Source organism: Oncorhynchus mykiss, chromosome 9, assembly GCF_013265735.2.
Source record: "Oncorhynchus mykiss isolate Arlee chromosome 9, USDA_OmykA_1.1, whole genome shotgun sequence".
NCBI classification, from domain to species: Eukaryota; Metazoa; Chordata; class Actinopteri; order Salmoniformes; family Salmonidae; genus Oncorhynchus; species Oncorhynchus mykiss.
This window is the reverse complement of record NC_048573.1, coordinates 23,042,327-23,064,775: the sequence shown is the minus strand read 5'-3', so window position 1 is coordinate 23,064,775 and position 22,449 is coordinate 23,042,327. Positions and strand designations below refer to the sequence as shown.

At 44.8% G+C, this 22,449-nt stretch overlaps 1 protein-coding gene across 1 annotated transcript in view; it reads left to right on the top strand.

Annotated features, from left to right (window-relative positions):
- The window catches only part of adgra3 (adhesion G protein-coupled receptor A3), a 51,410-nt gene extending 30,601 nt beyond the window's left edge, over positions 1–20,809 (top strand). Inside the window, exons 4-19 of the mRNA XM_021615147.2 lie at positions 776–847; positions 1,277–1,348; positions 1,745–1,905; positions 2,713–2,926; positions 3,360–3,524; positions 4,412–4,613; positions 4,889–5,038; positions 5,820–5,981; positions 6,210–6,413; positions 7,131–7,338; positions 7,729–7,937; positions 10,624–10,748; positions 12,501–12,624; positions 12,994–13,139; positions 15,996–16,091; positions 17,826–20,809. Coding sequence (XP_021470822.2) covers positions 776–847; positions 1,277–1,348; positions 1,745–1,905; positions 2,713–2,926; positions 3,360–3,524; positions 4,412–4,613; positions 4,889–5,038; positions 5,820–5,981; positions 6,210–6,413; positions 7,131–7,338; positions 7,729–7,937; positions 10,624–10,748; positions 12,501–12,624; positions 12,994–13,139; positions 15,996–16,091; positions 17,826–19,317 — 3,802 coding nt within the window. The 3' untranslated portion in view covers positions 19,318–20,809. The remainder of the gene's footprint in view (positions 1–775; positions 848–1,276; positions 1,349–1,744; positions 1,906–2,712; positions 2,927–3,359; positions 3,525–4,411; positions 4,614–4,888; positions 5,039–5,819; positions 5,982–6,209; positions 6,414–7,130; positions 7,339–7,728; positions 7,938–10,623; positions 10,749–12,500; positions 12,625–12,993; positions 13,140–15,995; positions 16,092–17,825) is intronic.
- Positions 20,810–22,449: the final 1,640 nt, after the last annotated feature.

The following is a 22,449-nucleotide window of genomic DNA, read 5'->3' as shown; positions in this document are numbered from 1 at the left end:
TCATCTTGACTAGTTTAGTGTGTTACACAGGCTTTGATGTGTATGACAGGCATCATAAGAGGCTAATCTTGACTAGTTTAGTGGGTTACACAAGCTTTGATGTGTATGACATGCATCATAAGAGGTTAATCTTGACTAGTTTAGTGGGTTACACAAGCTTTGATGTGTATGACAGGCATCATAAGAGGCTAATCTTGACTAGTTTAGTGGGTTACACAAGCTTTGATGTGTATGACAGGCATCATAAGAGGCTAATCTTGACTAGTTTAGTGGGTTACACAAGCTTCGATGTGTATGACAGGCATCATAAGAGGCTAATCTTGACTAGTTTAGTGGGTTACACAAGCTTCGACGTGTATGACAGGCATCATAAGAGGCTAATCTTGACTAGTTTAGTGGGTTACACAAGCTTTGATGTGGAAACCCCCTCTGGGTGAACACAGACGTCTCAAATCACCTTGAAAAGTTGTACAACTGACACCTGATTTAAAAAATATATATATATATATATATATATATTTTTTTATCCCTGCCTCTGCCCCAACCTGTCTCTCGGGGAACGACAACACCAGTCTAGTTGACAGTTTTTTGTTGACCGAAAACGTGGATTTATTAGAATTCACTGAGTCACCACATGATGTCAATTAACGTATGCATTCCATGTTTGTACAATTTGCGGTGGCCTATGATGTTTCAAAAAAATATTGCTCCTGTTTGACATGAGCAAATCAGGACAGAACATAACCAGAATCTCCATTGGTTTGGCTTTCTACAGAGACCTGTCCAACAACCGCATTGGCTGCCTCAACGTGGACATATTCAAGGGCCTCTTAAGTCTGGTTCGACTGTAAGTAATAGTTATTTTCTATTTGCTTTGAAAACTGTTCATTTCTTTTCTCTATCCATCTTTAAAAAAATACTTTCAAAACAACCCCATAAGTCATTGATAAGTACATTCACGGGAAAGTTACATATTTGGCTCCAGTGCCCCAATAGTATTTGCCCTTCTTAGAACACCAGAAAATGGTGGCAGCCAGGTGCTGAGATATTAGCATATTACCCAGGGTTCCCCCACGAGGTTCAGTGCTACAGCTGCAACACATTATTCCATGTCCTCTTCCCACAATACAAAGGTGAGGATTAAGATATTCCTGGACAACTCAGTAGAGTAACCAATGACAGTTTGTGTTTGGGTCCTGATGGTGTGATGTGACAGGTTGGCATATTTGAATGAATTTGTTATAGGTGATTGATAGCCTTTGTCTTGTCTTTTCAGAAACCTTTCAGGAAATATGTTTTCATCGCTAGCCCAAGGGACGTTCGACAGCTTGGTGTCGTTGAAGACATTGTAAGTATGATTTTAGGGGTGACGGAAAGAAATGCGTCTCTCTAGCAGTTTACAGTGTTTTTACTGGGCTATGCCATTCTTCAGGCAGGCACTTAAAGGTGGAATCTGTAACGTTCATTTCCCAGTTGGCAACTTAAGGTTCTACAAACACATTACAAAACACACAATCAAATGGTTCTGCCAAAAAAAAACTCAGGGCTAGCACTTTTGACTGGAAATTAAACTTAAAGGGGCACTTTACCACTTTTTAACCTCATATTTATTATCTCTACAGATGTGTAAAACGGTGATTTAATATATTCTGTCGTCAAAAAGATAAGAAAATGACTCTCTACGATGTCATCGGGAGTGTTGAACTGCCCCTTTAACTCCGTGTCTGTCTCCATGTTACCTCAGGGAGTTCCAGACGCCGTACCTGCTGTGCGACTGCAACCTGCTGTGGCTGCTGCGCTGGATCAATGACAACAACGTGGGGGTGAAGGACACCAGCTGCTCCTACCCTCGCTCCCTGCAGGGCCAGCTCCTCACCTCCACCAAGCCTGAACTGTTCACCTGTGGTAAGGATACAGACACACACATTTGGTCCTACACTTAGTCATCAGCCCATAAGCTCCACGTACGTATATACACAGAGAGAACACTAGACATAGGCACGCACCAATGCACACACTCACTCACCTTCATCAAACCTAAGTTTTGTCAGAACACAATCAACAACACATACATGCTACTCCCCTACACCATACATCACCTTGCTCAAGGCTAACTCTTGATGAACACACTCTCACAAGCAGTCTTTGGCACGCTGCCCTCCTAAGACGCATTCTCAGACAGGACAGATGTATAGATGTACTTAAAACCTCTCTCTCCCCACTCCATAGTGGTGAGTTTGTCGTCTCTGTCGTCTGTTTTGTGTTGCTGGTATTTTGGGGAATGGGAGTTGTCCAATGGCACAGGCGATAAGGAAAGGGCCAGCAGTACGTCGCACTGCAGCGTTTGTTTACCCTGTCTTATCAGTTTGGCACTCTTCACTGCACGGGTTAGGAAATACGTGGCACAGCTTTCACAAGTAGACACACATGACCTGAGTGATGAATAGGACCCCCATTTGACTATTGAGGGGATCCCAGCAGGAGATGAATGAAGTTGTTTTGAAATGCATTGAATTAACCCCATCCTACTCAGACATGTCCCCTAGAGAGAGACACTCACCTATGGTCATGTGTACACACACACACACACACACACACACACACACACACACACACACACACACACACACACACACACACACACACACACACACATCACCAAATAAACCACACCTGAAACAAATGCCCTAAATGGAACCGTGTCCTCCCCAGACGCACCCCTGGAGCTGCCCTCCTTCCAACTGACGCCATCCCAGCATCAGGTCGTGTTCCAGGGCGACAGCCTGCCCTTCCAGTGCCAGGCCTCGTTCGTGGCGGAGGACATGCAGGTGCTGTGGTACCAGGATGGCCGCATGGTGGAACCCGACGCAGCCCAGGGCATCTTCATCGAGAAGAGCATGGTGCAGAACTGCTCCCTCATCGCCAGGTACGATGAAGACCATCTGCTTCCTGTCTGTTTCCTCCTTCCAGGGAGTTTCTTCTTGCCACTGTGCTCCTGCTATCTGCTCACTGTGCTACTGTTTGCACTTTGTGACAAATGCTGTTGGGGGGGGGGGGGGGGGGGTCAGCGTAAACAAAATGTTATTGATACTGTGAAGTTGAAGCGGCCTCTTTACCTCGGCAGTGTATGAAACCACGGTATATGCATTTGTAAAAAAGCAATGCGGTCAGCCCTGAGGAAATCCTGTGCATGACTCCTATGTTATGGTAAAAGGCCAAAGTCAGAAATGGTAATGAACGTTACCTTTTTTAAAAACTTGAATTTGATGCGAATGGCACCTGTCAGCAATCATGGTTGAAACTAGCTACTGTTTGGCAGTAATATATTATGTCACTGTTGTCCCTCTCTGTTCTATCAGTGTGTTGACCATCTCCAACATCCAGCCTGGCTCTACGGGAAACTGGGAGTGTCGTGTGAGGACCAGCCGTGGGAACACCACACGTACCGTCCACATCATGGTTCTGGAGAGCTCTGCCAAGTACTGCCCACCCGACAGGGTGTCAAACAACAAGGGAGACTTCAGGTGAGCTGGGTTGATGTCAGTCAGTAATCTGTCAGATAAATGTTTTCAGGTGAATATTGTACTTTTATTCATCTAATGGTTTAATCTAATCTCCGCCATGTGGTTTAATCTCATCTATTGTTTTATGCAAGCAGGTATGTATATACTGACTTGTGTAATTTGAATGGACTTGTTTAGGCTGTTTAACTTCTTGACGCTACCCATCCCTTAAGTGTGTCAGTTGTTTGTGGAACAAGCTTGGCTCTGTGGCACCTCCTAGTGGTTGAATATCAGACTGTTAATTGTAGTAATATCGAGGTTGTATTCACTAGGCACCAAATGGAAGAAAACTTGACAGAACGAGGGAAGGACTAACGTGAACTTGTCCGATCAGCAATCAAAACAAGCATTTCTTAATGTTTTCAATTTGTAAAATTGTAATTGTCTAAAAGCGTCTAATCCATTGAGTGAATCGTAGAACAGGGCTGGAATTAAAGCTTTCCACGGTTTTAGATGGTGATGTTGAGCACCAGTAAGTGGCAGCAGCTGTGGCTAAATAATCACATGATGTTCCTGGAACACACCACGTGACTCATGCTAACCACACTCTGGCATTCCCACTCTTCTTTTTCGTAACCAACTCTCTTGCTGATTAACTGGTTTGCTGGGAGGAAGACTCATGACAATAAACGTGAACCTGGCACATCTATTAAGCACTTCATCAATCTTAGGGGGATTCTGGCATTTTGCTAACTGAACAAATTCTCTCTCTCTCTTTCTCTCTCTCCTCTCTCTCCCCTCCGTCTGTCTCTCTCCCCTCCATCTGGCTCTCTCTCTTTTCCCCCCCTTACTTTCTCTCTCTTTCTCCCCCTCTCCGGCTCTTCCTCTCCCCCTCCCCCATCTCTCAGATGGCCTCGTACCATGGCGGGCATCAGAGCCTACATGCCCTGCAACAAGTTAGCGTCGGGCGCGGGAATCTACTCGGGCTCGGTGGGTGATGAGCTGCGGGCATGGCGGCACTGTGACCGTGGGGGCCTATGGGCCGAGGACAACTACTCCCGCTGCCAGTACCAGAAGGACGTCACCCGCATCCTCTACATCATCAACCAGGTGACCACGGCACTCTTTCTGCCCATGTTTGATTTGCCCTCTTTGTCTGTCTGTGTTGTCTCTCTACCTCCACCGTTCTCTCTTTCCTCATCTTCCTTTTGTTTTCATCTTTCAAGTCTTTACTCTTGGTCTGTTATTTTCATCTCTTTCTTCTGACAGGGTTTTTATTATTATTAATCCCCTCCGACACTCAAATTCCTTCTTGAAGCTTTCACCCTAAATCTGTCTCTGTCTGTCTCTGTCTGTCTCTGTCTGTCTCTGTCTGTCTGTTCTAGATGCCTCTGAACATGACCAACGCAGTGATCACGGCCCGCCAGCTGCTCGTCTACACAATTGAGGCCGCCAACTTCTCCGATAAGATGGACGTCATCTTCGTGGCCGAGATGATCGAGAAGTTTGGCAAGTTTGCCGAGAAATACAAGGAGGTGAGTCCCGCTTCCATCTCACAGTCCCACCGTGTATCTCATTTAGGCACGAATAAGATGCACGCACTTGCATATAAAGACACACAGACGCACAAACAGAGGATACGAACACCATGCACGATGAGGTGAACCTTCAGGCATATAGGTGTCATGAGAAGAAATGGGGTCACTAAGTCGAGCTACTGTAGGTAATAGTTTGTCAGTGTGTGTTCACTGTGTTCTAAGTGAATGCTGCCACATTTCTTCTGAGTGCAAGTGATAGTGTGAATATACAACTTACTGTAGGCCTTTCCATCTTACTGCTGATATCTGGGGCGTCTTCCCTTGACTTTATCACTACGTTTCTCGTAGTTGAGACAAGGCAACCCTGTCCTGTTTAAATCCACAGAAATCTGAATGAGAGCGGATAAGATAGGATCTGGAATGAGGGATGTTTCCTGTCTGGGATTTGAGCTGTGAGGGACTGCAGAGCAAGGCCCGGGTCAGGTTTCTTTGCCTGTTTGGTTTCCATTGGAAGGGCATTCAGTGGCGCACCTGTCAGTTTGAGCTCATTAGAGAGGGCTCTGAATGTCACACCTGGTTGAGACCTCCGGCCCTCAGTCAGCACTAATGGAGAGAGCGCTGAGAGGAACCATGGTGATGATAATAACATTGTTTCGGTTGATACGGCTGGTGTATGCATGTGCCCTGTCTGTGGCCCTGCGTGTATGTGCAGGTAACTGTTAGCATGCAGTTATGTTGTTTCTTGGCGTGTGTGTTTACCCTGCTCTGTCTGTCTCAGTTGGGGAATGTGATGGTGGACATCTCCAGTAACCTGATGCTGGCTGATGAGCGGTTGCTGTGGATGGCTCAGCGCGAGGCCAGGGCCTGCTCCCGCATTGTGGAGTGTCTCCAGAGGATCGCTGTACACCGTTTAGCCAGCACAGCCCAGGCCTACTCCACCGTAAGATCACAGTAAATCATGAGATCACAGTATATAATGTCCTATTACAACTCTACGGACCAAATCCTAAGCAGCATTGATGCATAAATGCATTGATGTCATTGGGAGGCGCACTACTGTCTGTAGATGTGTTTTCCACTATTTGAATTTCAAAGCCCGTCTGATCTTACTGTTCTTCATTTCGCCTGGTGTATTATTCTTTCTCTAATTCCCATTATTTGTTCCCAGAATTCCCATAACATCGCTCTGGAGGCCCACGCCATCAAGGCGAGCAGCTTCAACGGCATGACCTGCACACTGTTTCAGAAGCTGATGCCTGAACGTGTTGGGATCAGAGACCTGGGTCCGCGCATCGACCTAGACGGCAACCCTGACCGCCAGCTCAGCTTCAAGTGTAACATCACCAGCACCCTGTCCAGCCTTGCTCTTAAGGTCAGTACACAGGAATGTCCATAAGGGAGTCGATCACAAGGTGCTTATAAAGTAACCAAGTCTCGACCGCAAAGAGCAAACGGCAGCAGTCACGTTAATTGAAACGGGCCTCCTTAATGCGTCTGAATACTTGGTTTGGCTTGCTCCTAGCAGAACTCGGCTAGGCGACGTGAACTCCCTTCAGACCTTAGCTTGTCCATCTTATACACTTGCTCAAAACAGTCAGAATTAGTCTAAGATCATTTAAGAAATCTGTCATAAATGTTGATGTTTTTGCCTAGTCGTAAAATGTTACATTAAACTAATCTGTTTGGTGCAGTATTGTTCTAGTGAAAAATTTTCGCAGGAAAAAGAGTCAACTCTTGTTGAATGACAAAACACAACTAATTGAAGAATACCTTGGGGGCGTAGACTTTGGCTTGTTGTGTGCACGAACAGCCCAAAAAAGACATACCAAGGACCAAAACGTCACAAAATGTTGTCATAATTATCCACAAACAGTTTCGGATGGGGAAACATGCGTACGTCTTTAATGAGGTGCATTGTCATGTGACGTTCACCCATAACACATATTAAAACGATGAACTGTAGAATAAAGCGTTACCCAGAATCCCACAGTTATACTGTACACTCCAGAATTTTAATCTCAATGGGATTCACCTGTAGAAATAAAGTATAAATACAATTATAGAATAAATCACCTCTTTCTCTCCCTAGAACACCATAGTGGAGGCGTCCCTGCAGCTCCCCCCCTCTCTGTTCTCCCAGTACTCTGTCCCTGGCCAGGCCGGTGACAACGTCTACAAGTTCCACCTGCTGGCCTTCCGCAACGGCAAGCTCTTCCCCTCCACGGGCAATTCCACCCTGCTGGCCGACGGGGGAAAGAGGAGGAACGTGGCCACCCCCGTGCTCCTGGCCAAGATAGGTGAGTCTGGCATGGACCTCACTGTATCTCTATAGTATTAGATGGGTTTTGTTCAAGATGGTGTTGTGACTTGTTTTAATAGTGAATTTTATGTAATGGGCAACAAATGTTATTAGAATGAATAGATGTTGATTAAAGCTTTCAAAGACTTGATTTAGGATTCGTCTGTAATTTGACATTTTACAGTGTGCGAAAAAGCTAAAAACATTTAGTTCTATGTAGTGAAAGTGTGTGAGGCCATTTTATTCTCTATTAATTACGTGTGAGGTGACAACTTGTCTTTTGTTACAACAGGTTTTTGAAAATGTTGCGCAAAAAAGATTGATAGATTCATAAAGATGAGAACCACAGTCTTGACGGTCAAAACATAACGCCTCTCTCTCTGGTCAGATGGTTTCCCACTGCGCGGCCTGCGGATGCCGGTGAACGCCACGCTGCGGAGGTTTGCCCGCGGCACTGACGCCGTGCCCGCCTGCTGGAACTTCAGCCTGTTGGGTGGGCAGGGCGGTTGGCAAAGCGAGGGCTGCCGTCTCCTGGGCCACCACGACAACTTCACCACGCTCTCCTGTGACTCGCTCAGCAACTATGCCGTGCTCATGGTGAGTGGCCAGGGCGTTCCTGGCCTTTGAACTTAATGAAGAAATGTGACAACATAAGGTTGTTTGTTCCCAACAAGGGCTATTTTCCTCAGGAAATATGACAACACGGATAATATCGAGCTGGCTGTGTTTTCCGTGTATCGGCAGGACAGAGCAGCTACGTCTGGTAAGACGAGCGGCGGAGGTGTGTGTCTATTTGTCTGGTGCGCAATGTCTAATATTAAAGAAGTCTCAAGGTATTGCTCCCCTGAGGTAGAGTACTTCATGATAAACTATGGACCACACTATCTACCGAGAGAGTTCTCATCTATATTATTTGCTGGAATTACCCAAACTGTTTAAGTGCACAGTCTACTTAGTGGATGTAAACTTCTGACCCACTGGAATTGTGATATAATTCACTGTAAGTGAAATAATCTGTCTGTAAACAATTGTTGGAAAAAATACTTGAGTCATGCACGAAGTAGATGTCTTAACCGACTTGCTAAAACTATAGTTTGTTAACAAGAAATTGGTGTATTGATTGAAAAACAAGTTATAATGACTCCAACATAAGTGTATGTAAACTTCCGACTTCAACTGTACATATCCCAACCAGAAGCAATAGATTACATGCAACATCCGCACCGAGCCAAAGGCTAGAGCTGCTGCTTTCAAGGAGCGGGTCACTAATCCGGATGCTTTTAAGAAATCGTGCTATGCCCTCCGACGAAACAATCAAACAGGCAAAGCATCAATACAGGACTAAGATTGAATCCTACTAAACCGGCTCTGACGCTCGTTGGATGTGGCAGGGTTTGCAAACTGTCACTGACTACAAAGGGAAACCCAACCGTGAGCTGCCCAGTGACGCGAGTCTACCAGAAGAGCTAAATGCCTTTTTATGCTCACTTCAAGGCAAGCAACACTGACGCATGCATGAGAGCCCCAGCTGTTCCAGGCGACTGTGTTATCACGCTCTCCGTAGCCGATGTGAGCAAGACCTTTTAAACAGGTCAACATACACGTTTCAAGCAGACCACCATAGTCTCTGTGCCCAAGAGCGCAAAGGTAATCTGCCTAAATGACTAACGCTCCGTAGCACTTACATCGGTAGCCATGAAGTGTTTTGAAAGGCTGGTCCTGGCTCACATCAACACCATCATCCCAGAAACCCTAGACCCACTGCAATTCACATACCGCCCCAACAGATTTACAGATGACACCGTCTCAATCGCACTCCACACTGCCCTTTCTCACCTGGAAAAAAGGAACACCTATGTGAGAATGCTGTTCGTTGACTACAGCTCAGTGTTCAACACCATAGTGCCCACAAAGCTCATCACTAAGCTAAGGGCCCTGGGACTAAACACCACCTTCTGCAACTGGATCCTGGACTTCCTGACGGGCCGTCCCAAGGTGGTAAGGGTAGGCAACAACACATCTGCCACACTGATCCTCAACACTGGGGCCCCTCAGGACTGCGTGCTTTGTCCCCTCCTGTACTTGCTGTTTACTGTGTGGCCAGTTACGAATCCATCACCATCGTTTCATTTTCTAATGACAGAACAGTGGTAGGCCTGATCACCAAAAACGATGAGACAGCCTATAGGGAGGAGGTCAGAGACTTGGCAGTGTGGTGCCAGGACAACAACCTCTCCCTTAATGTGAGCAAGATTAAGGAGCTGATCGTGGACTACAGGAAAAGGAGGACCAAACAGGCCCCCATTAACATCAACAGGGTTGTTGTGGAGCAGGTTGAGAGTTTCAAGTTCCTTGGTGTCCACATCACCAAACTATCATGGTCCAAACACACCAAGACAGTCGTGAAGAGGGCACGACAACACCTTTTCCCCCTCAGGAGGCTGAAAAGATTTGGCATGGGTCCCCAGATCCTCAAAGTTTTACAGCTGCACCATCAAGAGCAGCCTGACCGGTTGCATCACCGCCTGGTATGGCAGGCATCTGCTCGTCATCTGACCGTAAGGCAGGTAGCCTAGTGGTTAGAGCGTTGGACTAGTAACCGAAAGGTTGCAAGATCAAATCCCTGAGCTGACGAGGTTAAAATCTGTCGTTCTGAACAAGGCAGTTAATCCACTATTCCTAGGCCGTCATTGAAAATAAGAATTGGTTCTTAACGGACTTAAATAGAGGTAAAAAAAAAAAGGCGCTACAGAGGATAGCGCGTATGGCCCAGTCCATCACTGGGGGCCAAGCTTCCTGCCATCCAGGACCTATAAAACTAGGCAAAAATTGTCAGACTCAAGTCACCGAAGTCAGACTGTTCTACCGCACGGCAAGCAGTACCGGAGAGCCAAGTCTAGGTCCAAAAGGCCATGAGACTGCTGAACAATTAATCAAATGGCCCCCATGACTATTTACATTGACACCCCCCCCTCCCCCCTTGCTTTTGCACTGTTGCTACTCACTGTTTATTATCTATGCAGAGTCCGTCTTACCCCTACCTACATATACAAATTACCTCCACTAACCTGTACCCCCGCACATTGATACATTGGTACCGGTACCCCCTGTATGTAGCCTCGTTATTTTATTGTGTTATGTTTTATTTTGTTTTATTTTGTCAATATTTTCTTAACTCTTATTTCCTGAACTGCATTGGGCTTCTAAGTAAGCATTTCACGGTATGGTCTACACTTTTTGTATTTGACGCATGTGACAAAAACTATTTGATTTGATCCCACAGGATCTTACTGGGGTGGAGTATTTCTCTCCCAGCATTGAGCCTCTCCACCCAGTCATTTACGCCACGGCTATCGTCCTCCTCCTCTGTCTACTGATCATCATCATCAGCTACATATACCACCACAGGTAACAACTCTACCTGCATACTCATCCTGTTAGTATCTAATACAGTGTATACCAGGTATATAAGATACGTGTTGTGTGTTTGCTATGCCGGATTAAGTGATATGACATGCTATTTTATAAAATAATTTTTCTGTAATTAATATTACCTGATCAAACTAATCATGTAAATGTAATTAACTAGAAAGTCGGGGCACCACGGAAGAATGTTTATAGAGCTGTTTTGTTCCGAATAGACTCTTAAAGACCTGGTAATCTTTTATATTGATAGCAGTCAATTATTAACCTAAATAATCACACAGAATTACATATACACAAGATGGATCATACATTGATTACTAATTATGTCATACAAGAAAACGTCCCTAGCGGACGGAACCGATATGACGCCTGGTTACACAAAGAAAGGGGGTTGTGTTTGAATGAAAGCGCGGGAAGACTGAGGAACAAAAGGATTGGGTCTCTATCGGATCTTATGAAGCTTTGCTATTGTAAATACAGATTCTTATGCATTCTAAATAACCGCCCATTTGGAAAAGAAAAATGCAAGAAATATTTACTCTGAGCTGCGCTTCGATAGATTGGTCGTAGATGGAAGACTGGGTTGCCCAGCAGAGATCTCCCTTGTCCTTTGAAGAATATGTCTTGTGGTAGAATGGATACGTTGTAGTACCCTGTCTTTCTGAAGAGATTGTTAGTCCTTTCCTAGCCCACGTTTACAGCTGCTGCTGCTAACTCGACATCTAGGATGTATCACTTCTTTAGAGAATAAGAGTTCAAAGTTCATACCAAGTTGCCATTCAACCATTTGCAACCAGAGCTCATGCTGAGGTTGGCTTAGTTCTGTAGTTGATATTAGCCCTTTTAAACGTATGGACAGCAGTTCTCACGTCATCGGGAACACAAGGTTGACTTTCGTCAATGGGCTTTTGTAGTGATGGAAAGAACGGCGTGTTGCATAGTTCACAACCAATGTCTGTTCAGTTGGGCGGGGCCACTGAGTGAGCATAGTTCACTCATGAAAACAATTATCTCATTTAGAAGCTAAAATTACATTTAATCTTTTCACAAATAGTTTCATATTTAAACATTTAAATTGCACAACAATTCCATGTGAATCTGATAACTAGGATGTGACAGTTTGTCATCCTATCATCAGTAATAATGTATCAGACAACAACTGATCTGACATCATATTCTTTATGTACTCACAGATTTTTTTCAACTGGTTGGATTACCGAAATATGGTTCCATTCCCCAACCTTTTGATGTTGCCAGACTCTCTCTATGTTAACAAAGGGCTTTCTAAGAGTCCAATCTGTAGAGTAGAGAAAGGGGGGGAAAGGTATTTATAGGGGTCATAAACCTCACCATCAGTGCAACGACATGACAATACCAAGTAACCATCTTACTAGTAGTACTGTATCTAATACCGTGTATATTACCAAATGGTGGACTGTGACTCGCTTTCGGGTCGCAGCATAAGATTTGTGGCCAGAAGGTTTCTTATTGGTTGGGTCACAATGTAAAGAAGTTTAGGAACCAATACTGTCCAGGCTCCAGTAAGATGTTCACCACTCCACAAACACATCTATACCATTCCACATTCATTCAAAATTACAACAAAAATTTTGAATTAGTCAAACGTACGAATAGCTTTTAAATTTTTTTTGACATTTGGCATATTTTATTCCCTGAGCTCAGCATTTATTTGCTGAATCTTACCATGTCAGTTCTGTGTGTTTGCGTGTCCAGGTCTGTCCGAATCAGCCGTAAGTACTGGCATATGCTGGTCAACCTCTGCCTCCACATCTTCCTCACCTGTGTCGTCTTTGTGGGTGGCATCAACCAGACACGCTACGCCAGCGTGTGCCAAGCCGTGAGTATTCCCCCCTACTACCCACCATACCCCCCTGGTGTGCAAGCCTATCTGCCTACCATGCAGACTGCCAACCTGCCTTCCCGTGCCCAAAGCATCTCACAATTATATGGGGACCTCAAGATGTTGTGGAGAAAGATGTGCCTTTGGCAATATACTGTGATTCTGGACTTGTGGCTGAGTCCCGACTCGCCACCCTTCTCCCAAAGTGTGCACTTGCCGTAATAGATTGAAATGCATTGGATTGGCTAAAGAGAGTTTACACCATTTGTTAAATCCATGATGGGATGTGTGCAAGTACGCACTTTCACACTTTCACAGCTAAGGTTTTTGTTTGAAGTTGGACTGAGATTGTTGTCTTGTTTTTAGGTGGGCATCATTCTGCACTACTCTACCCTGGCCACAGCTCTGTGGGTGGGCGTGACGGCACGCAACATCTACAAGCAGGTGACTCGCAAGGCCAAGCGCTATGAAGAGCTGGACGAGCCCCCGCCCCCTCCACGACCCATGCTGAGGTAAAATATTACAGTTCCCACAATGCACTGTTATGAAACTGCTTGGTCATTATACCCTATGAAAGCCCGGCCTACTTCCTGATTTTAGCCCTGTACAGTTTTTGAACGGGCTTCAAGCTTATATCAAGCTTATATCATCAAATTCCTGAAAAGATATAAGATATATATATAAAATTATATTTATATTTGTGTATTAATCTGCTCGTACCTGATGCCTTTTATCAAAATATTTTATGCTTAATACGTAAGATACATCGGCGAAAGTTAGTCTCATTTGAACTACAATTCCTGTAGTCTAGTTAGCATGCTGGAGCGTGCTTGCTTGAGTTGAGGACTCACAGGATGGTAAAAACCCTTTAGTTACAGTCCATTTGACGTGTTTTATGTTAGATTACTCTGTGGCTTTTTTACTGAACAGTGCCAGCCAGTACTTAAAAGAAATATAAACCTATTTTTTTTGTAGAACGGCAAGCTGTTGAAAGTGAGATTATATATATATATATATATATATATATATATATATATATATATATATATATATATATATATATATATATATATATATATATATATATATATATATATATATATATATATACATATATACATATATACATATATACATATATACATACATACATACATACATACATACATACACTGCTCAAAAAAATAAAGGGAACACTTAAACAACACAATGTAACTAACTCCAAGTCAATCACACTTCTGTGAAATCAAACTGTCCACTTAGGAAGCAACACTGATTGACAATAAATTTCACATGCTCTTGTGCAATTAGCAAGACGCCCCCAATAAAGGAGTGGTTCTGCAGGTGGTGACCACAGACCACTTCTCAGTTCCTATGCTTCCTGTCTGGTCACTTTTGAATGCTGGCGGTGCTTTCACTCTAGTGGTAGCATGAGACGGAGTCTACAACCCACACAAGTGGCTCAGGTTGTGCAGCTCATCCAGGATGGCACATCAATGTGAGCTGTGGCAAGAAGGTTTGCTGTGTCTGTCAGCGTAGTGTCCAGAGCATGGAGGCGCTACCAGGAGACAGGCCAGTACATCAGGAGACGTGGAAGAGGCCGAAGGAGGGCAACAACCCAGCAGCAGGACCGCTACCTCCGCCTTTGTGCAAGGAGGAGCAAGAGGAGCACTGCCAGAGCCCTGCAAAATGACCTCCAGCAGGCCACAAATGTGCATGTGTCTGCTCAAATGGTCAGAAACAGACTCCATGAGGGTGGTATGAGGGCCCGACGTCCACAGGTGGGGGTTGTGCTTACAGCCCAACACCGTGCAGGACGTTTGGCATTTGCCAGAGAACACCAAGATTGGCAAATTCGCCACTGGCGCCCTGTGCTCTTCACAGATGAAAGCAGGTTCACACTGAGCACATGTGACAGACGTGACAGAGTCTGGAGAAGCCGTGGAGAACGTTCTGCTGCCTGCAACATCCTCCAGCATGACCGGTTTTGCAGTGATTCAGTCATGGTGTAGGGTGGCATTTCTTTGGGGGGACATGTGCTCGCCAGAGGTAGCCTGACTGCCATTAGGTACCGAGATGAGATCCTCAGACCCCTTGTGAGACCATATGCTGGTGCGGTTGGCCCTGGGTTCCTCCTAATGCAAGACAATGCTAGGCCTCATGTGGCTGGAGTGTGTCAGCAGTTCCTGCAAGAGGAAGGCATTGATGCTATGGACTGGCCCGCCTGTTCCCCAGACCTGAATCCAATTGAGCACATCTGGGACATCATGTCTCGCTCCATCCACCAACGCCACGTTGCACCACAGACTGTCCAGGAGTGGGCGGATGCTTTAGTCCAGGTCTGGGAGGAGATCCCTCAGGAGACCATCCGCCACCTCATCAGGAGCATGCCCAGGCGTTGTAGGGAGGTCATACAGGCACGTGGAGGCCACACACACTACTGAGCCTCATTTTGTCTTGTTTTAAGGACATTACATCAAAGTTGGATCAGCCTGTAGTGTGGGTTTCCACTTTAATTTAGACAAATCCAGACCTCCATGGGTTGATAAATTTGATTTCCATTGATAATTTTTGTGTGATTTTGTTGTCAGCACATTCAACTATGTAAAGAAAAAAGTATTTAATAAGAATATTTCATTCATTCATTCAGGATGTGTTACTTTGGTGTTCCCTTTATTTTTTTGAGCAGTGTGTTATATATATATATATATTTAGTTAGTTAGTGTGTAGTTGTAATTACTTTTCGGCTTCATGCTTCATCTTGGGGCGGCTGGGTAGCCTAGTGGTTAGAGCGTTAGACTAGTAACCGAAAGGTTGCAAACCCCCGAACTGACAAGGTACAAATCTGTCGTTCTGCCCCTGAACAACCCTGTTCCTAGGCCGTCATTGTAAATAAGAATTTGTTCTTAACTGACTTGCCTAGTTAAATAAAGGTAAAAATAAAATAAATAAAATCTTGGCCATCAAATACATGTTTACATGACCACGTTTTCATGAATTTGACTGTGTAAATTTCAAGCCAATCTTTGGCCTACAAAAAGAGGAAACAGGAAGTACCACTTTCAGGGCATCTAGCGAGTCCGACAAGTGTGTTTACTGTAGTTGGAATGCTGTACATTCACATTTTAATGTTTTTCTCTCCCTTTACAAGGAGTTGCTAATACTATTGAAATATATTTTAGAAAGGTTTCTCTTATCTCTGTGACTTGTGGAGGGAGAAAGGTTGGTTTGTGTTGTTTATTTAAATTCCATCACAGGGTGTTACTATAGAGGCCTAAAGCATACATACCATCTCTACCACCAATTTGATATTTTTCACAAGAAAGCAGGTCCTAATAAGTTGTTTTTCCAATACCTTTTCCTACCAGGTTCTACCTAATAGGCGGAGGGATACCGATCATAGTCTGTGGCATAACCGCAGCCGCCAACATCAAGAACTACGGTAGTCGGGCCAACGCGGCATAGTAAGTAGTGCCAGTCTGTCACATTGTATGGAAACCAATTAGTCCTTCTACTATACTGTGTGTTTATGGAAATTCTGTTACATTTTATCTCACCAGAAGGCTTTGTGTGTGTATATAGACAAAACTATACCCAAGAGAAATTGCTTTTTGTTTTTGACTGACCAGAATGCGTGTGTGGATTTATGTAAATAACAAATATTTAGCGGGGATAGGAACAGTTCTGAGTCCCTGTGAAGTTCTGAGAACCCGATTAGGGAGCGCTATTTATAGTGTCTCGGCACCTCACGTCTGCTGCCAATGTCACTCCTTTTTCTCTCGATCTCGTGTTCTGTCTTTCTCTTCTCGCTCTCTTTTCTCTCGAATCTTCTGCCATTTTCCTAATATATCGTTCTCTTCTCTTTCGTCCTCTTTTTCTCTCATTCTCATCTCTCTCTTGTTCTTGCTCTCTCCCTCGCTCCCCCTTTTCTCTTTTATGGTTGGCAGCTGTTTGGGTTGCATAAGCGCCCTGGGTAATTTGGAAATCTGGACCTGGGAGTCTTTGGAGTTTAATTAATTCACAGCTACCGAGACGAATGGAAACCGCCCTGTGGAATTTTCTGGAACCGATTCTCTGAGAATAGGAAGAGCAGGATGTTTAATACAAAGAGGCTCAATGAGTGCACATGTGTCTTTACCTGATTTAATGAGATATGGGGTTGATTCAAACTTGAAATGATGAAGTTATTATATATAGTGGGGCAAAAAAGTATTTAGTCAGCCACCAATTGTGCAAGTTCTCCCACTTAAAAATATGAGAGAGGCCTGTAATTTTCATCGTAGGTACACTTAAACTATGACAGACAAAATGAGAGAGAAAAAATCATCCAGAAAATCACATTGTAGGATTTTTTTATGAATTTATTTGCAAATTATGGTGGAAAATAAGTATTAATCGAGTTGATTATTTCACCTTAAATTGGCCATAAATCCCCTTGTGACATGGGAAGCTTGTTGTGTGCGAATAGGAGTGGCAAAATGAAATTGTGAAAACATCTCAACCCTGTAGATAGGCTTGAAATGTTATGCTTAGTTTTCCACCACAAAACATGAGAAAATGCCCCAAAAGAGAACCAGCTCACCTGCTGTAACATTATTATTTGACTATTAAAATGTTTAATGTTTCTTTTGCAATAATAACAAAAAGGAATAGTTTCACCATTAACACATTTTCAGTTCACGTAACAGGGTTGACCTTAAAATGAGGGACAGATGTAAATGAATCACTCTTCACATGAAATAAATGATCATCTCAGAAATGACTTTGTAAAGCAACAAAATAACTAGGGCTGGTGAAACTTGGTGAAATGTTGGGGTTAAGAGGTTAAAATCTCCCAAGAAGTGATATATATATATATTTATATTTATATATTTATTATTATTATTATTATTATTATTATTTTTTTTTTTAATGATTTATTGAATGAACAATTTGGTCTATTTTAAAGGACAATTCATTTAATATAACAGGCTTTTAACATTCAGTATTGGTGCATAATATCTATTTAAAATATCAAAGGCACGCTTTGTGGCAGGACCCTAATACATGTCATATGGCTCCATTACCAACATATGTTTTTGTTGACATATCAACACCACTGCATACTACATTTGTGTGAATGATAATGTGCGTGTGTACCACATTTACATAAATATTTACTGTTTGTACTGATGCCTTTCCCTCTGTGTGTGTCTCAGTTGCTGGATGGCGTGGGAGCCCAGCCTGGGGGCCTTCTTCGGCCCTGTCAGCTTCATCGTCTTCGTGGACTGCATGTATTTCCTTAGCATCCTCCTCCAGCTGCGACGCCACCCTGAGCGCCGCTACGAACTCAAAGAGCCCGCCGAGGAGCAGCGGCGACTGGCGGTAGCAGGCAGCGAGGCCGGAGATGTCCCAGCCACCCTCCTCCACCTCCACGACGCCTCGTCCTCCACAGTTTTGGCTCCCCACGCCGTGTCTCTGTTGGCCTTGGAGAACGAGCATACATTCGCGGTGCAGCTCCTGGGCGCAGCCGCAGCTCTTGGGCTCTACGCTGCGCTGTGGGTGTTTGGTGCCATGGCCGTGTCCCAGGAGAGGCCGGCCGACCTGGTGTTCTCCTGCCTGTTTGGCGTGGTGGCGCTGGCCCTGGGTGGCTTTCTAATGGCGCACCACTGCGTCAACCGCCAGGACATGAGGCACCACTGGGCTCAGGCCTGTTGCCCTGGGAGACGGGCATACTCTGCGCAAGAGGACGCCCTGCTGCCGCTGCCGGGGACATCCACGGCCTCCGCGGCTGGGTCGATTGGTAGGGGCAATGGCGATGCAGTCAAGTGTGCCCACAGCAGCGCTGAGTCATCCTGCACCAATAAGAGTGTCCCCAGCATGCGAAACTCCGCTCAGGGAAGTAAACTGACCAATCTGCATGCAGAGGCGGCGCAGAACAAGTCCCTGCCCCTACTACCCCTTCCAGCGCTGGCTAATGGCGCAGCCTTGCAGGACAACAGCCTGACTGAGCACTCTGTGGACAACGAGATCAAGATGCACGTGGCTCCTGTGGAGGTGCAGTTCCGGCCCGTCAACAACAACAACAATCCCATCGCCGCCACCAATGGACACGCGGGCCGGCACCACAAGAACAGGGCGCGGGCCCACCGGGCCAGCCGACTCACGGTGCTGCGCGAGTACGCCTATGATGTGCCCACCAGCGTGGACAGCAGCGTGCAGAGCACCCCCCACAGGCGGCATCGCCACGAACACCACGACAGTCAGCAGGCACGGAGCAGCCGACGGGCAGCCTACATGGCATACAGAGAGCGCCTCCAGAGCCAGATGCAACAGGACAGCAGCGACGCCAGCACATCCCTGCCCCGACGCTCGCGCTATGCCGGCAAGGGAGGGGGCAGCACTAGCACCCTGGGCAACGGGGCTGTCAGAGGAGTTGGAAGTGGTAGTGTAGGAACAATAGTAGGATCAGGTGGAGAAAGTGAGGGGGTTGGGACTGCTGCTTCGGTTACGAGTAAAAGCAGTAGTAGCGTAAAGCAGCCCAATAACACAGAACTGGTGGAGGGCCAGCCCAAATCGTACGGGCTCAACTTGGCTATACAAAACGGCACGCTCAAAGACAACGGGCAGAACATGCCTTTAATCAACACAGAGAGCTTGAGCTCGGCCAACATAAAGACTGGCCTATGGAAACACGAAACTACCGTGTAGCGAATGTTTTCTGCACCAAAGACTGCATATCACATGCTCTACCCTTCAACTGTGAAATTTTATTTTATACTATTGTTGCTTTTTAGATTTCTGTACAATTATTTTTTTTTAATTTAAAAAGAAAAATGTATCGGGATAAATAGTCTCACTGTTTTGAGTTTGTGAAAGTGTGTGTTTTGGATGCCACTCATCAGTTTCTGTAGGAGACATTTTATAAACGGTCTATTTTTACATCATTTAATCCCGATTTTGTTACACTGTTCTCAAATTTTGTACGTGAAACTGCATGGTCTGTACCGTTACTGTACCGTGCATATCCATTGGGCTGGTTCTTTTGTATTTTCTAGTGTGTTCCAACGTAATAAACCAACAGTTTCTAATTCCATTCACCTAATTGAAAGTCTCTCATTCCCCTGTTCTCGGTTAACCTTGACTCAGGCATATTTCAAGAGTGCGAAGGCGAGTCAGAACATCTTTGTTCTCAAAAGTTCCCCTACTGTCAGTGGTTCCTTGACAAGCTCAAGGAACCACTGACTTGCTCAAGGGGTCCGCTGGCTTGCACCGCCTGCAGTGATTTGACAGCGAGAGTCACTGTCGGCAATGAGAGGATCATTAGTGCAGTGCATCTTCACCTCTATACCTCTCCCCTCTCTGTAGCAGACCATCAGTGTTTTATATTGCTGCATATATCTGTTAGGAGAGAGTGGGGAGGAGTGACGACTGAGCTGTACTTTACCGCACAATGTGTCGCAGAGGGATGGATTGCCATCATTTAGTCTGCTAGATGCATCCAATTGTCAGTTATCATGTACTGGTCTTAATCTGTTTATTAGTCATCCCCGTATAGGGCCTAGGGGCAATCCATGCTGGAGGGTCTGCCCTAAATGTTCACAATACGTTTTCACAGTCATTTGTTTGACATACTGCACCTATACCGAATCAATCTGTCCTTTTATTCAACTTTTGTGTGAAGGTCATGTAAAAAGAATGTCCAGATGGGATTCATTAAAAAAAGACTAACTTTCGAAGCCACGAAGGACACAGCAAAGAAAGTAAAGACATCACTTGAATGTTTATGCTAATGATGCAATACAAAGCACATTTCAGGCAGGCAGAGATGTATTACCCGGCCATCTTGAAAGTGACAATCTGTAATACGGCCTTTGAATAATGTATTGAGCAGTTATGGCTTGATTAGTGTTGGCTTCAGTGATTCCCTCCAGTCAAGAGAGTGAGCTTCAAATAATGACAGAGGTTTCAAGGAGTCGATCCCATCTGTTAGGAAGTTAACTTGAGGTTGACACTTTTCTGTTTTCTTTCTTGAGCTAATCAAGTCGACCAACGGGCGGATACAATCTGCTTTGAAATCACGCAGAGATCCGATATTAATAGTCAATTGCTTCCCCAAATGTGTGTTTAGAACTCGGCAAAGGATATCCAATGCTTCCAGGACTTGCCTGTAAAAAATAAAAAGTAGTTGAGAAACTTCAAATGGTGTTTTTTTTTTGTCATCAACTATGATTTCTTAAGAGCGTGGCCAACCACGTTCTTATGGGAGGCGAAGGACGGTTAAGGTCAGACGAGTAATGCGTCTTTTACATTTTCCCGATTTACTGCCTACCTTGCCTGGAAGAAGCATCTGGCTTTGTTGTGGAAACTTGCCATGGGAATTAAGATTGATACGTTCTACAAAGTCGTGCCATCTGTGCTAGTCACAATTAGCTGGCTCGAACTGTCTAGAGGAAAATACATATATTACCTGGAGCGTCTTAATTACTTACAACTTTAGAGGCCTAAACTATAAATGAGCAACCAGCGTTTCTAATGATTACGGCAGTGTCAAGCCATTGTCTTATTACATGTAGCGAAATCTGAAACCAGGAATCCGTGTGGTGGTGAGAGTTGATCGTTTGGTGTGCTCCTGCACATGGGGGGGCCATGTGGACTGATGTTTTAAGACCATGCAGTCCCTTTGGATGGCGCTTTTCTCTATTCTGTATTCTTAGTATTTTCAGCTAAAAATGATGAGTAGTCATGTGCTTTTATCTGAACGCATTGTTTGCAGTCACACCTGGGGGAGAGAAGACCAGGTGGAGTTGACTGGGCGAGTGGAAGAACTTGCCTTGAACCGAGTGAAATGGAGGACATTCATCAATGGCCTATGCTGAAGTCAAAAAGCAAGTCATTGTTTGGCTTGCTTGTCCTGAATCCAACTGTTGCAGGTCTATAGGTATAGTCACTTAGGATGTCAGTATGGGAAAGTGGGATCTCATGGTCTTTTCAGGCTCATCCAAATGGATTCTTGACTATGCAGATGGCTGGGTGTGGGGGCCATTTTTTTAAGGCAATGGGCAGAGGTCCAGATTCAGCTAAGTGATGAAGAGGTAGAGATGGAGGGAAGGGAGAGATTGAGGTGAGGAGGAGTGGCGGTAGAGGGTGTGTGGAGGTAGACAGATCGAGGTTGAGGGAGCAGATCAGATTGAGGGAGAGACAGGGGAAGGAAGAGCAAGAGAGAAGGTTGAAATTGAGGGAAGGTAGAAGGAGAGGGAATGAAGATAAAGGGCGACTGGCGGTAGACTGAGATTGAGGGAGCGAAGGATGGAAGAGGGAGGGAGGGAGCGTGAGAGAGAAGGTAGAAGTTGAGAAAGTGAGAGGGAAGTAGAGGAAAGGGAGAGGTTGAGCAGAAAGAAGAGCAAGAGAGAAGGTAGAAGTTGAGGAGGAGAAGAGAGGTTCCTTTGTTGTTTTTTCATTCCATTCCTATAGGACTCCCAGAGTGTTTAGTTTTGTTACAGCCCTGCACTAACACCGCTGCACTAAACCTACATATGTTGGTTAGTTGAAATGTTGCAATATGTTACAGGTTTACAAGAAAGCCACAATATTGCACTATTGATTGATTCTTTCAAAATAATCTGAAATCTTTTGACTCATTAAAGTCTTCTATATTAATTGCCATGTTCATGATTTTCACTTACATTTCCATTGGAAGGCATGCATTTTAGGCTATGACTACCCACGATACCTCAGAGCGTTAGGATAATCCACACAAAGGCAATGACTGACCACGGTAAATGGAGAACACACAAGTGTTTGTAATATCCAAATCCAGGGACCTGCTTTTTGTGTACCATA